The sequence below is a fragment of the Thalassophryne amazonica genome, chromosome 2, assembly GCF_902500255.1.
Source record: "Thalassophryne amazonica chromosome 2, fThaAma1.1, whole genome shotgun sequence".
NCBI lineage: Eukaryota > Metazoa > Chordata > Actinopteri > Batrachoidiformes > Batrachoididae > Thalassophryne > Thalassophryne amazonica.
Genome location: NC_047104.1, coordinates 140,005,176 through 140,019,203, shown reverse-complemented (window position 1 = coordinate 140,019,203; position 14,028 = coordinate 140,005,176). Strand labels below are relative to the sequence as shown.

The 14,028-nt window shown below is 43.2% G+C and overlaps 1 protein-coding gene across 1 annotated transcript; it reads left to right on the top strand.

Annotated features, from left to right (window-relative positions):
• The first annotated feature begins 696 nt into the window (after nucleotides 1-696).
• Nucleotides 697-10,492, top strand: LOC117531600 (retinoschisin-like). The gene is made up of 3 exons (XM_034194742.1): nucleotides 697-970; nucleotides 9,482-9,677; nucleotides 9,876-10,492. The coding sequence occupies exons 2-3, from the start codon at nucleotides 9,537-9,539 to the stop codon at nucleotides 10,026-10,028; spliced, it is 294 nt and encodes a 97-aa protein (XP_034050633.1). The 5' UTR covers nucleotides 697-970; nucleotides 9,482-9,536; the 3' UTR covers nucleotides 10,029-10,492.
• Nucleotides 10,493-14,028: the final 3,536 nt, after the last annotated feature.

Below are 14,028 nucleotides of genomic sequence, written 5' to 3'. Positions count from 1 at the left end.
TATTTACTTGGTATCGGATCAATACCAAAATTCCTGGTATCGCCCACCTCTAATACTGTATAAACACGCAAAACGTAGCGATTTTGGAGAGACCAGCCACTGATGTCACAGTGCAGCTCGACTCTGATTGGCTGTCACCCCCGCCACTCAAACACAAAATGGAACAGATTGAAACAGAATGTGACTTTTTAACCTCTTAGAATACCTCTTTAAATATGTCAAGGTTAGCCATCTTTGAACTTGTCCAAGGTCTGTGTCCCAAGAATGGTCCCTGTGAATTTGCAGACTCTGGCAGTAATAGGACTGGACTTATGCTGAGCACAGACAGACAGACAGACAGACAGACAGACAGATGAATGCAAAGTCTTCACAATACCCAATGGCCATATTTGATGGCCTCGGGTAATAACTACAGGACTTATTTGTCTAGTCCATGAATTCACTGTTTGTTTCATAAACTCATGTCATCCATTCATGTTTCCATGACAGACACTTACTGAGCCAGCTTGCTCTTCCATGTCAAACTGGAAGTACGACAGGAGATTAAAAGATCAAAACAGGAGATAAATCTACAGCAAGCAGAGCGTGGTCATCTGTCAGCACTAATGGATGCTGCCGATCTGTCACCACGGGTGCTTAAACTGCCGGCTTTTAGGATGGGATGTGGGTCACATGGCGGTAATGGCAGGATGAGCTGGAGTTCACAGAGGAAAGGACAAAGAGATGGACAATTAAGAGTTCAGAGAGGCTTAGTGATGACCATTTGTTGGTTAGATTTCCTCTTTCATGTTGAAATATGTTTTTAATTTAATCTTTGGTGCCCTGCAGAGTGTCCATACCACAGACCGCTGGGTTTCGAAGCTGGGTCTGTGAGTCCAGACCAGATCACCTGTTCCAACCAAGACCAGTACACTGGCTGGTTCTCATCATGGCTCCCGAGCAAGGCCCGGCTCAACAGTCAGGGCTTCGGGTAGGTTCAAGGCAATAGGTACACTTTTTCAACATGTGGTTTTATTACAAGAACATCCAACTTGATTAAAGCTTGCTGCAAAAATTTTATTTCAATATCCTTAAATTGTCAAAATCTCAAAAATTTTGGGACTGTGAAGAGTGAAAGTTTCTCATATGGTTGCCCCAAAGTAAGATTTACCACAGTGTCAACAGTGAATTTTGAATGTTCAATCACAAATCACTTCTGCCACTCGTCTCCATCTATCCCACCCTGCCAGCACTCTCTTCTCACCACTCTATACCACATCCTTTGAACATTTAACTCCCAACCTCATCTGTGCTCCCTCTCATTCTCCATGTTGAGCTGAATGACCTTCATTCCCCTTCTCTCCAGAGTGTATGTCTCTCTCTCTCTCTCTCTCTCTCTCTCTCTCTAGGCTTCTTCTCTCTCTAGACTCCTCTCAACCTAATCCCTACTCTCACTAAAATCACCTACCTGGAGTAACAGCAGTCTGTCCAGCACAGCCAGTTAGGGTAGTATCATTGGGCTGCGACCGTTGGAGAGTAGTAGGAGATACAAAATTGCAACAAAATACTGAATTACAGATTATGTAAGGATTATGTATATTAAGGAGGTTATGTTTTTTGGTCGCTTCCGTTTGTTTGTTGGTTGGTTGGTTTGTTTAGCAGGATTCTCAAAAATCCTCAAACGTATTTCAATGAAAATTTTTACCAGGTTGTATCTTGGCCTAACTTAGAAGTTATTAAATTTTGGTAATGATTCCGAACAACGGCCGATCCAGTTAATTTTTTAAGGATTCTTTATCAGTGCAGGATAGGCTCAATTTCAACATTTCTGCATCTAACTTCATGAAGACGGGGTCACAAAGGCTGAACAAAAATTAAGTTACGACACAACAATAATTTAGTCATTTGTTTCTCTTCACTGAATAAATTTGTTAGTAGAAAATAAAAAAAAAGACTTGTGTAGTTCATGCGTTTCTCTTTATAAATACATTTGTTGAAGATCTAAGGGTTTAACCACTGAATCTGAAACATGAGGGTAGAATGCGTGGAAATGATGGTGGAATAGTCTCTTCACCAAGGGGTATTTAAATAGGTGGCTGGCGCAGTTTTGTAGACAGCAAGGTTTTAGCTTTATTGATAAGTGGCCCTTTGTTCTGGGCTGCCTTGGCTTGCTGATGCCGGATGGCCTCCACCCCTACTGGGAAGGCGCCGCCATCTTGTCTGCAAACACAGATAGAAGCTCTACAGGGAGGGTAACATTAAGAATCTACAGCAGGCCACAGAGCAGGTGATTAGAGACCCTGTAAGGTCCTTAGACTGGGTCTCATTAACATAAGATCACTTGTCCTCAAAATCATTTGTTGATCAATGATCTAATTATTGATCATCACTTAGATATGATTGGGCCTATGTGAAACCTAGCTTAAACCTACAGGCTGTCCTCCCCTTAAATGAGGCCTGTCCACCAGCATTTACATTTAGTCAACGTCCCTCGTGATGCGGAGCAAGGCGGGGGTGGTTGCTGTTATTTATAAATCTAGGTTTAGCTTATTAGCTGTTGGGGGTTACAAATATCACTCGTTTGAGCATCTGATTTTCCGCTCTGCTCAGGATATTATACATTGCCATGGTCAGAAGAATAAAAATCAGTCGTATTACTTTGTCACTGTATATAGGCCTCCTGGCCCATATTCTGAATTCTTAGATGAATTGGGTGCGTTCATCTCTAACTTGTCCAACTAGTGTAGATAAGGTTCTGATCATTGGTGACTTTAACATTCATATAAATAAGCCTTCTGATCCCCTCTGCAAATCAGTTTACGGAAATTGTGGATGCATTAGGATTTCGGCAATGCATTCGGGATTCGACGCACATTAGTGGAATACCCTGGATCTGGTTCTCCGCACGTGGTATTGCTGTCACGAATATTGACATCATGCCTCTTACATCAGTGTTGTCCTGATCACTCACCTTATTAAGTTTACAGTTTCGCTGCTGTGTTTAGTGGAACAACAACCTTATATATCATTACGGCGATGTATCAACTCCTCAACTAAGACTGAACTCGAAGCTAGAATGCCTGATGTCTTAGCTTCACATTTGACAAATACCCAGTCAGTAGACAGACTTGTGGATATTTTAAACTCAGTGCTCAAAACTACACTCGACATGATTGCACCACCTGTGTTAAAACCGCGCTCCCCCCAAATCACAGTCCACCTTGGTTCAATGATTATCTGCGTGAACCTCAAGCATAAAGCAAGAGCTCGAGAATGGGAATGGCGCCGTTCAAAATTTGAAATATTCACCTTGCGTGGCGTGATGCTATCTTAGACTATAAGCATGCATTACTGGCTACAAAGCGGACTTACTACTCTGATTTGATCACAAAAACTAGCATAACTCAAAGTTTCTTCTTTGACACGGTGGCAACACTGTTTGCATGGACAACCACCTGTATTCGCTCTCCTTTTACAGCACAAGATTTCCTGGATTACTTGAGAAGAAAATAGAAGACATCAGGTTAAACATATCCCGGCATGCCTTAATCCAGCCACTACACCCTGCTATTGATGTGGGCGTCACTACTGAGGTATTACCTAGAGTTACAGAATTTGACAGTGTCTCACTAGGCATGCTGACAAAACGCGTAATGTCAGCAAAAAGCACAACCTGTTTATTTGATCCTATACCAACAAAACTGTTTAAGGACCTGTGGCCCACTCTTGGGCCGACTGTGGTGGAAATGATTAATCTTTCTTTAACTTCTGGATCTGTTCCTAAATCTGCAGTGATTAAACCATTACTTAAGAAACCTAATCTTGACTCTAGTGTATTGACAAACCTATCGGCTGATATCAAATCTATCATTGCTCTCTAAAATTCTGGAAAAAGCAGCTCATAGACTATCTTACTGAGAATATCTCTTTGAGCCACTGCAGTCTGCTTTTAGAAAATATCATTCCACAGAGACAGCTCTCACTAAGTGGTGAATGATCTTCTGCTTACAATTGATTCGGACACCACTACTGTTCTGTTGCTGTTAGATCTCAGTGCTGCATTTGATACAGTGGATCATCATATTCTACTTGATAGGGCTGGAAAATCATTTGGGATTACTGGGAGTGCCCTTGCATGGCTGACGTCATACTTGACCAGTCGTTCTCACTGTGTTTTGTACAGTAACACTACCTCTAACCTTAGTGACATGAAATTTGGGGTTCCACAGGGGTCTGTCTTAGGCCCCCTGCTTTTCCTCCCTTTATATAGCACCTCTTGGGCACATATTGCGGCGTTTGGGATTACCTTTCACTGCTATGCAGATGATACTCAGTTATACATGCCGATAACTGCTGGTAATCTCGTTCACATAAAATCCTTGGAAGCTTGCCTTGCAGCAGTGAGAAGTTGGATGTCTAGAAACTTCCTACTTTTAAACTCTGATAAGACTGAAATGATGGTTCTTGGTCCAGTGAGACATCGGCATCAATTTGACCAGTTAACGCTCAGCCTCGGCTCGTGTGTCACACATCACACTGACAAGTGAGGAACCTTGGGGCAATTTTTGATCCTTTGTTGTCCTTTGGCCTCCACATTAGAAATATTACTAGGATTGCTTTCTTCCACCTGCGAAATATAGCGAAGATTTGTCCCTTCCTGTCTATGGCTGATGCCGAGACCCTGATCCATGCATTTATCTCTTCTAAATAGGAACTACTGCAATGCTCTATTTTCTGGCATTAGGGGTCTCCAATTGGTTAAAAATGCTGCAGCCAGACTTTTGACATGAAGCAGAAAGTTCAACCACATTACACCAATTTTAGCATCCCTTCACTGGCTTCCTGTCCCACTGAGATCAGATTTTAAGGTTCTGCTACTAACCTATAAAATCATTCATGGACTGGCACCTCCCTACCTAGCTGTCTGCGGGTCACAGAGCTTTCTCTTATCGTGCCCCTGTTCTGTGGAATGATCTCCCTGCATCAATAAAACAGTCAGATTCTGTGGAGACTTTCAAGTCCAGACTTAAGACGCACTTATTTTCCCTTTCATATGGCTAGCATACTGGTACAGGTTTGTTTTACACTTTTTACTCTTTAATTCATTTATTAGTAATTGGAGCGGGCCGCGGCCTCAACTTTACCTAAATTCTGGGTCTTTTAGTGACGTTTAGGGCTAGTGGCCGACGATCACCTTAGTATTTCTCTGTTTCTTGTTGTTTAATGCTGACAAATTATACAGTATTTTTTGTCTTTCTGATGCCTGATTCTGTTTTTTTTTTTTCTCTGTCTGTTTAAGGTGCAGCTCCATCCAGAGATGGGAGCTGTATTTGTGTTGGCGATCCTCCTGTCCTCTGCGCCAATAGCATTTCTTGTATATTCGTCCGTGAATTGTTCTGTGAATTGTTCTGTAATTTATGTTTGTATCATGGCCCAAGCAGAGGGTCACCGCTTTGAGTCTGGTCTGCTTGAGGCTTCTTCCTTAGAGGGAGTTTTTCCTTACCACTGTTGCTCTGGGGGTTGGTAAGGTTAGACCTTACCTGTGTGAAGTGCGTATCTGCATATCGTAATATCTGCAATAAATTGAAATTGGTATTCCATGTGACGTCAGTGACCCTATGGCCTTGGCGGAGGTTTGCGCTCTTCGAGTGCTTCGAGTTTTTACTTGGAATCTTACTGAAATGACAACACGTTTGTGAACAAATTGCTCAGGATGTCTGTGGACTACTATTATGCTGTTATTATTTGAAAAGAGGCTGTGGAAATACCCCAGACGGTAGCCACAGAAGGAAAAGCCCTGCAAATAATAATAAGTAAATTAAAGAATAAAATTATAAGAACGAAATAATAATAAAAAGCCTAGAGTGACTCCACAGAGAAGAAAAAAAGGCAGAATGTTGTGTGGATGGCAGCGCACTCACTGACTTGCAGAATGATGTCCAGGAGAGTGACATCCTGCAGTGTCTTGTCAATATTATTGTCCCGTTAGATCTACTCTTCCCTCCGTCACAGAAGGAGGAGTAGATACAGATAGCCTTCTCACGTCTCAGGAATGACCAGTATACGAACCTCCACTGGCTGACTCTTGGATCGTCTCGAAGCGTTTCTCGACATCCTGGAACAGCAACTTCTCTGCGCAGCCCGTCTCACGTTTTTTTCGTCTTTCTGTCATGAAATGAGTCAAATTTTCGTGATTTAAAACTATTACTAACCTTACTCCTACCCCTAACCTTAACCATAACCTAACCATACTCCTACTCCCCCGACCCCCCGCTTCACTTTTAATTTTGTGCAGCCATCACGGAATGAATTAGAATGAATTTGTGCTGCTGTGATGAAAATGAGGCGCTTTTCATCACAATATCACGAACCAATACATTAATGTATATTTCATGCTGTTGAATCATGACTTGCCGCGAGACTGGGTTGAAAATACACAACACAGTATATCAAATTACAGAGGATAACACAAAAAACAAACTTATTTCCATTGTGGTCCTGGAAAAAAAAAAAAGAAAAAAAAAAAGTCCGGATCCTGTCCCTCCTTATCAGCCTTCACACAGGTCTCATCCTGGAGCAAATAATGATACCCCCTGTATTGGGAGCTTTCCACAACAGCTCGCTCTGTGTGATCAAGGTCCGTCATGTTAACTTGACTGACAGCCGGAGCCGGTGAGCGGAATGGAAGCTCCTCCCATTTGATGATGCCCTGGGGCGAATTTTCGCAGCAAAAGCAGAGCGTCCGTCGCCACGCAACCCCCGTGAATTTGTAGCGTCTCATAGCACCCGGTGTGAACGCGTTTTGATGAAAATCATCATCTATTTTTGCCATTCCTGCTCCTGCCTGCTCCCGTTCATTTTTATTCCCGTCCCATCCCAATCACGGGATTGATAAAATTTGACTCCCATCCCGCGGGAATCCCGCAGGAATCACGTGACCCACGGGAATTCCCGAAAAATGTCATCCTCTACTCTCCAGTCATGTACAGTGAGGAAAAATAAGTATTTGAACACCCTGCGATTTTGCAAGTTCTCCCCCTTAGAAATCATGGAGGGGTCTGAAATTTTCATCTTAGGTGCATGTCCACTGTGAGAGATATAATCCAAAAAAAAAAAAAAAAAAAAAAAAAAATCCGGAAATCACAATGTATCATTTTTTAAAATAATTTATTTGCATGTTACTGCTGCAAATAAGTGATTCAACACTTGTGAAAATCAATGTTAATATTTGGTACAGTAGCCTTTGTTTGCAAGTACAGAGGTCAAATGTTTCCTGTATTTTTTCACCAGGTTTGCACACACTGCCGCAGGGATTTTGGTCCACTCCTCCATACAGATCTCTAGATCAGCCAGGTTATTGGGCTGTCGCTGAGAAACACAGAGTTTGAGCTCCCTCCAAAGATTTTCTATTGGATTTAGGTCTGGAGACTGGCTAGGCCACTCCAGAACCTTGATATGCTTCTTACGGAGCCATTCCTTGGTTATCCTGGCTGTGTGCTTCGGGTCATTGTCATGTTGGAAGACCCATCCACGACCCATCTTCAATGCTCTAACTGAGGGAAGGAGGTTGTTCCTCAAAATCTCGCAATACATGGCCCCGGTCATCCTCTCCTTAATACAGTGCAATCGTTCTGTCCCATGTGCAGAAAAACACCCCAAAGCATGATGCTTCCACCCCCATGCTTCACAGTAGGGACGGTGTTTTTGGGATGGTACTCAACATTCTTCTTCCTCCAAACACGGCAAGTGGAATTAAGACCAAAAAGTTCTATTTTGGTCTCATCTGTCCACATAACTTTCTCCAATGACTCCTCTGGATCATCCAAATGGTCATGGGCAAACTTAAGACGGGCCTGGACGTGTGCTGATTTAAGCAGGGGAACCTTCCGTGCCATGCATAATTTTAACCCATGACGTCTTAGTGTATTACCCACAGCAACCTTGGAAACAGTGGTGCCAGCTCTCTTCAGGTCATTGACCAGCTCCTCCGTGCAGTTCTGGGCTGATTCCTCACCTTTCTTAGGATCATTGATACGCCACAAGGTGGGATCTTGCATGGAGCCCCAGTCCGAGGGAGATTGACAGTCATGTTTAGCTTCTTCCATTTTCTAATAATTGCTCCAACAGTTCATCTTTTTTTTCACCAAGATGCTTGTCAAGTGCCCTGTAGCCCTTTCCAGCCTTGTGGAGGTCTACAATTTTATCTCTGGTGTCTTTGGACAGCTCTTTGGTCTTAGCCATGTTAGTAGTTGGAGTCTTACTGATTGTGTGGGGTGGACAGGTGTCTTTATGCAGCTAAAGACATCAAATAGGTGCTTCTAATTTGGAATAAGTGGAGTGGATGTGAACTTTTTAGAGGCAAACTAACGGGTCTTTGAGGGCCAGAATTTTTGGTGATTGGCAGGTGTTCAAATACTTATTTGCAAATCATACATTGTGATTTCCGGATTTTTTTTTTTTTTTTTGGATTATGTCTCTCACAGTGGACATGCACCTAAGATGAAAATTTCGGACTCCTCCATGATTTCTAAGTGAGAGAACTTGCAAGATCACAGGGTGTTCAAATACTTATTTTCCTCACTGTAAATGGAAGAGTGTGCCATCAACTTCTCACATGCTGTGCACTCTCTGACTCACAGAAAATGTTTTGTGGTAATTTTTCTGTTGTGAGAGTAGCATACCCGTTACTCACGCAAAGAGAATGCAAACACTGGCAAAATTTTGGGGGCTCCCTCGCGCATTCCATTTGCAGTCTGTTTGCAGCCCAGTGAGATACCACCCCTAATGCTGACGTTTCAAATTCACAAAATACAGACACTATAAGCACTCACTATATGTCCTTTGACCTTCAGACTTCACCTATTTCTCCTGCTTGCTCAGGGTAGGGGTAAGGGTTAAGCCTTACTCATGTGAAATGGCTTGGGGTGATGTATGTTGCATTTTGTCACTTTATGAATAAATTTAATTTAAAGAAATTCAGACACTTCCTAAAGTGAACAACTTTGTTACTGATGGCAATAAAACTCTGGCATCCTGTTGGTACCAGCATTAAAAGAGTAGCTGTTCCACTGATGGTCACTGATATTTAACTACTGGACATTACAGATGATGCCTGCACACCGTCGTCAGCAACCAGAGGAGCCTCTTCAGCCAGAGACTGCTCCTTCCCAAGTGCAGGACCAACAGACGGAAAAACATCTTTGTCCCTCAGACTATCAGACTATCAAGTCCTCACTCAGGGGGAGGAGGATTAATAGGAAGACAGGGGATGGGAAGGAGAGGAACAGTAGTAGTCAGTAAACCAGTATGTCTGGTATTTATATTATATTTATATTGATACTCTGTGTGCTTCTTACCCTATGTGCTGCTATACAATGTGGCTGGAACCTCAATTTCCCTGAGGGAGTCTTCCCAAGGGATCAATAAAATTCTGTCTAATCTAATCTGGTATCGTGTGTGTGTGTGTGTAAAATCTAATTGCCACTGTTGTGTTACTCTCCAGGTGTGCGTGGCTGTCTAAGTTCCAGGACAGCAATCAGTGGCTGCAGATTGACCTGATGGAGGTGATGGTGGTGTCTGGGGTCCTCACCCAAGGCCGCTGTGACGCTGACGAATGGGTCACCAAGTACAGCATTCAGTACCGCACCGACGAAAGACTCAACTGGATCTATTACAAAGACCAGAGCGGAAACAACAGGGTCAGTAACTTGAAGTAAAAGTTGCATTTTTCAAAGAACTGATTGGAATACACAATTACAGCAACATAAAACACACCCTTGCCATGTATCCTAATATTAAATTGCAATATTTATTACTATAAAAGACACAAATGATTTAGGTTTATTAGTTTATTCATAAAAATGTTAAATCTCATCATCCACCTTTTTCCTCTTTAGGTATTTTACGGAAACTCTGACCGCTCCTCCTCTGTGCAGACCCTCCTACGGCCGCCCATCGCGGCGCGCTATATCCGCCTGCTCCCCCTCGGATGGCACACGCGCATCGCTCTGCGCCTCGAGCTGCTGCTCTGCATGAACAAATGCGTGTGACTTCATCCTCCCCCCTTGTCCTTAAACCACACCTGACCCTGTTCTTTAGACCCCAAGATCTGTGTGGCCTCCGCGTAACCTTTAAACCGTTTATAGAATAAATGTGAGTCAGTTTGGTGGTGAATGCATTCAGCTTGTTTGAAGCTTTTGCATTCACACTCACAAGCTCTGTCCTTCATTGTCTCTGCCAAACCGGCCTCGCACTGCAGGCTTCAATTTGGAGAGTTCTCAATAGGTTGTTCCATTTGTGATGAAAATGGCATAATTTCAAAGCGGTAATTAGCTTAGCTGTGGAGAGGGAGCGTTGCTATGGAGGTTGTATCCACAGGTTCTCTTCCAAGCCATCTGTTTCTTTCTCTGACAGTTTTTGAATGTTCACTGATATTTAACGGTCAACAGAGTCTGTGCTCCTCTCAGTTTTTTCGACTCTACGTACTTTAGGCACAGCTTTAAAAATGAGACTGTGAGATCTTCGCCATGAGTGGATTTTTGCAAATGTTCATCAAAATGTGGCGTCCAACCAGAAATAGAGACGGTGTCAACATGTTGGGGGCATTTCTACTTCAGAGGAAGAAGCCAGTCATATGAATTTTATTGTTTGTTGTTATGTTCCCAGTTGGGTTTTGGGTCTAGGTGCCCTTGAATGAATGCCCGTCCAGATATTACAATTTAGCACATTTTAAAAATATTTGCAGACAAATCAAATTTAGATAACAAAATACATAAATAAATAGAGGGAGAATGAAACTGAAGTTTTGCAGTGAACATGATGAATTATTATTGTCATCTTTGTCACAGATTGTAGGCCAGGTGTCCAACAGTTTAGTCACATTCATGATGCTTTCATGTTTTTCAGTAGGGTTGGTGTGAGTACACGTCATAGTCGACTACAACTATCTTCTTCTTTTCGACTGGTTGGTTAATTAGATTTTCAGGCACAGCTCTCAAAAGCAGAGACATGCAGAGACTGTGTCACTGAGGACTAATGGTGCCCAACTAGTGAACTAATGAAACAAACAAACAAAAAAAAAAGTGGCGGCCAAAATGGGTTTCCTCAGGAGGGTGGCTTCTCACCTTAGAGATAAGGTGAGAAGCTCGGCCATCAGTGGGGAGCTCAGAGTAGAGTCACTGCTCCTTCGCGTTAAAAGGAACCAGCTGAGGTGGTTCGGGTATCTGGTAAAGATGCCTCCTGGGTGCCTCCCAAGGGAGGTGTTCCAGGCACGTCCATCTGGGAGGAGACCCCGGGGAAGACCCAGGACTAGGTGGAGAGATTATATCTCCACCCCTCCTGGGAATGCCCCAGGATCCCCCACTCAGAGGTGGTCAATGTGGCACGGGAAAGGGAAGTCTGGGGTCCCCTGCTGGAGCTGTTGCCCCCGCGACCCAAACCCAGATAAGCAGTTGAAGATGAGTGAGTGAGTGAAAAAAAATGTATGGACTCTGAGAACTGATTTAGGGTTATTTCAGGGTGCCGAATGTGAATCACATTTTTTTTGGCAATCTGCACATTCCATATTGACTGATTACACAAAAGTTGCTCATTCACTCAGGAGTTTGATGCCACTAATTTGGCGCAAAAGCAGCTTTGAAAGCAGGTTCTTGAAATGTGAACAAGAGCCGTAATATCGTTTATGGCACTGAAGAGGTGTGCGAGACTGCAGCTTTCGTTTCAATTTGTGTTGACCAGTGTTAGTCATCCCAACCCTACTTTTCTGATATTTTCAAAAATGAAACGTCAGTCATCTATATACACTTGCAGAAGTGAACATTCTTAATCCAATGCCTTTTTTCCCTTCTTCTTCATATTTTTGGACAACGTTTTGATTTCCCATGGTGCTTTGTGAAAGCATATCAATTTTATTCATGGTAGTTCTTTATTGTACCTTCAACCTGTCTCCTTCATGAAATAAATACTTAAATCATGTATGTTTTCATTTGGTTCTTGGAGAGATGAAGGCATTTTTGAAGACATATATTTTTTTCATGTATATATATATATATATATATATATATATATATATATATATATATATAATAAAATGTATTTTGCAGGTCTACACTCAATCATAATCATAAAATGGCAGGTCCAGCAGCATTCAGTGCACAAATAGCTCTTCCCACAAAGCTATTTTTAAGTCTGTTTGTTCTGGCCTTAAGTGCCCTGTATCGTCTGCCTGATGGCAATAATTCAAACAAATATTGTCCAGGATGGGAGGGGTCTCTGATTATAGTTCTTGCCTTCCTGAGACAACAACTTGTATACAGTTCCTCTAATGAAGGCAAGAGACAACCAGTGATCTTCTGGGCTGTGGTGACGACCCTCTGGAGAGCTTTCCTGTCTGTGACTGTGCAGCTGGAAAACCACACATAGACAGTAGGTCAAAATGCTCTCTATGGAGCAGCGATAGAAGGACACCAGCAGTCTCTGTGGCAGATGGTTATTCCTGAGAACCCTCAGGAAATAGAGTCTCTGCTGTGCCTTATTGATGGTAGCCATAGTATTTGTGTTCCAAGTCAGGCCGTCTCTCAAATACACGCCCAGAAAACAAAATTCAGAGACCCACTCCACACAGTCCCCATCGATGACCAGTGATGACTGTTTTCCTCCTTCTATAGTCCACCACCATCTCCTTTGTCTTTGAGGTGTTGAGGATCATTGTTCTTCCTACACCAGACCGACAACCGCTGCACCTCCTTTCTATAGGCGGACTCATCCTCACCAGAAATGAGTCCCACCACAGTAGTATCATCAGCAAACTTAATGATATTGTTGCTGAAGTGAGAGGGGGTGCAGTCATAAGTGTAGAGGGTGTAGAGCAAAGGACTCAGCACGCAGCCCTGAGGGGAGCCAGTGCTGAGGTTAATGGCCGAAGAGATGTGAGGGCCAACTCTCACCCTCTGAGAGCGGTCTGTGAGGAAGTCCAAGATCCACCGGCCAATGGAGTGGGACACCCCCAGGTCCAGCAACTTAATCACCAGCCTGCTTGGAAGGATGGTATTAAATGCTGAGCTAAAAACTGAGCTTGGGAAAACTGACTGAAATTTATGGATAGAGAGAGTTGGATGTTTATTTTTCAGCTTAATAAAGGAGTCATATAAGACTTTTTGAGACTACAAATCTGTTTTGTGCCAGCTGCTTTGAATGCAAAGAAGCTGTTGCTCATCACGCCCCCCTCCACCTGGAGGCTTAGCAGGAGCACCGTAATGCTGAACAGTCTGTGTGTTTCCCACAGACCATGTGAGTGTGTCCCCCAGACTACATACTATCATACTGCTGCACGATGGTGCCACCTTAATGGTGGTGCACAAGGAGTTTAACAATTCTACCTCACTGTTGTGACCAGTGATGGTACCAGAAATGACAATGTAACTTCTAAATTAACTCAATTTAAGAAAATTTAAAATGTATGCACACACACACACACACACACACTCGATGTTGGAAGGATCTACGGCCTTGGTGAAGGAATTTGGCTCCCCCTTCTCATCTATCCACTCCCCCCCCCCCCCCCCCCCCCCCAGCCTGCTGTTACCTAGCAATGTCAGACTTTACACACACACGGACAGAAACTGAGAAAAACTTAACTCATCTGCACACGATGCATGACTCCCTCCCTCCTCCCTCCAGCCCTATTACCCCCCCACGTGTCTCTCCACTCCCCTCACCCTGGCTTCCTCCCTGCCACCTCGAAGGCAGTGCATTTTTTACTGCTGCAGCCTTCAACTCCCCAAGCTGGGCGGTGCAGGCCCCTCCTGCTGCAGCCTTCACCCACTTTGCCTCAATTTGGATGACAGACTGCTTCAAGTTTAGTACACATAAACAATGTCAAATGTATATGTGTTGTCTTTAATTCTGATGTGTGTCATTATTACGGTAAACAAGTAATAATTGTGGATTAATTGTTGTAAGTGTAAATGTAATTTCGTTGTTGTTGCACTCGTGTAATGACAATGACAATAAATCTCATCTCATTTCTTATCTCATCGATGTTGCAATTAT

Excerpts from the sequence above, each read along its gene's own strand:
- LOC117531600 (XM_034194742.1), top strand. The coding sequence starts at position 9,537 with ATGGAGGTGATGGTGGTGTCTGGGGTCCTCACCCAAGGCCGCTGTGAC. Across the intron at positions 9,678-9,875 it reads ACCAGAGCGGAAACAACAGG|GTATTTTACGGAAACTCTGA; the intron begins GTCAGTAACTTG and ends TTTCCTCTTTAG.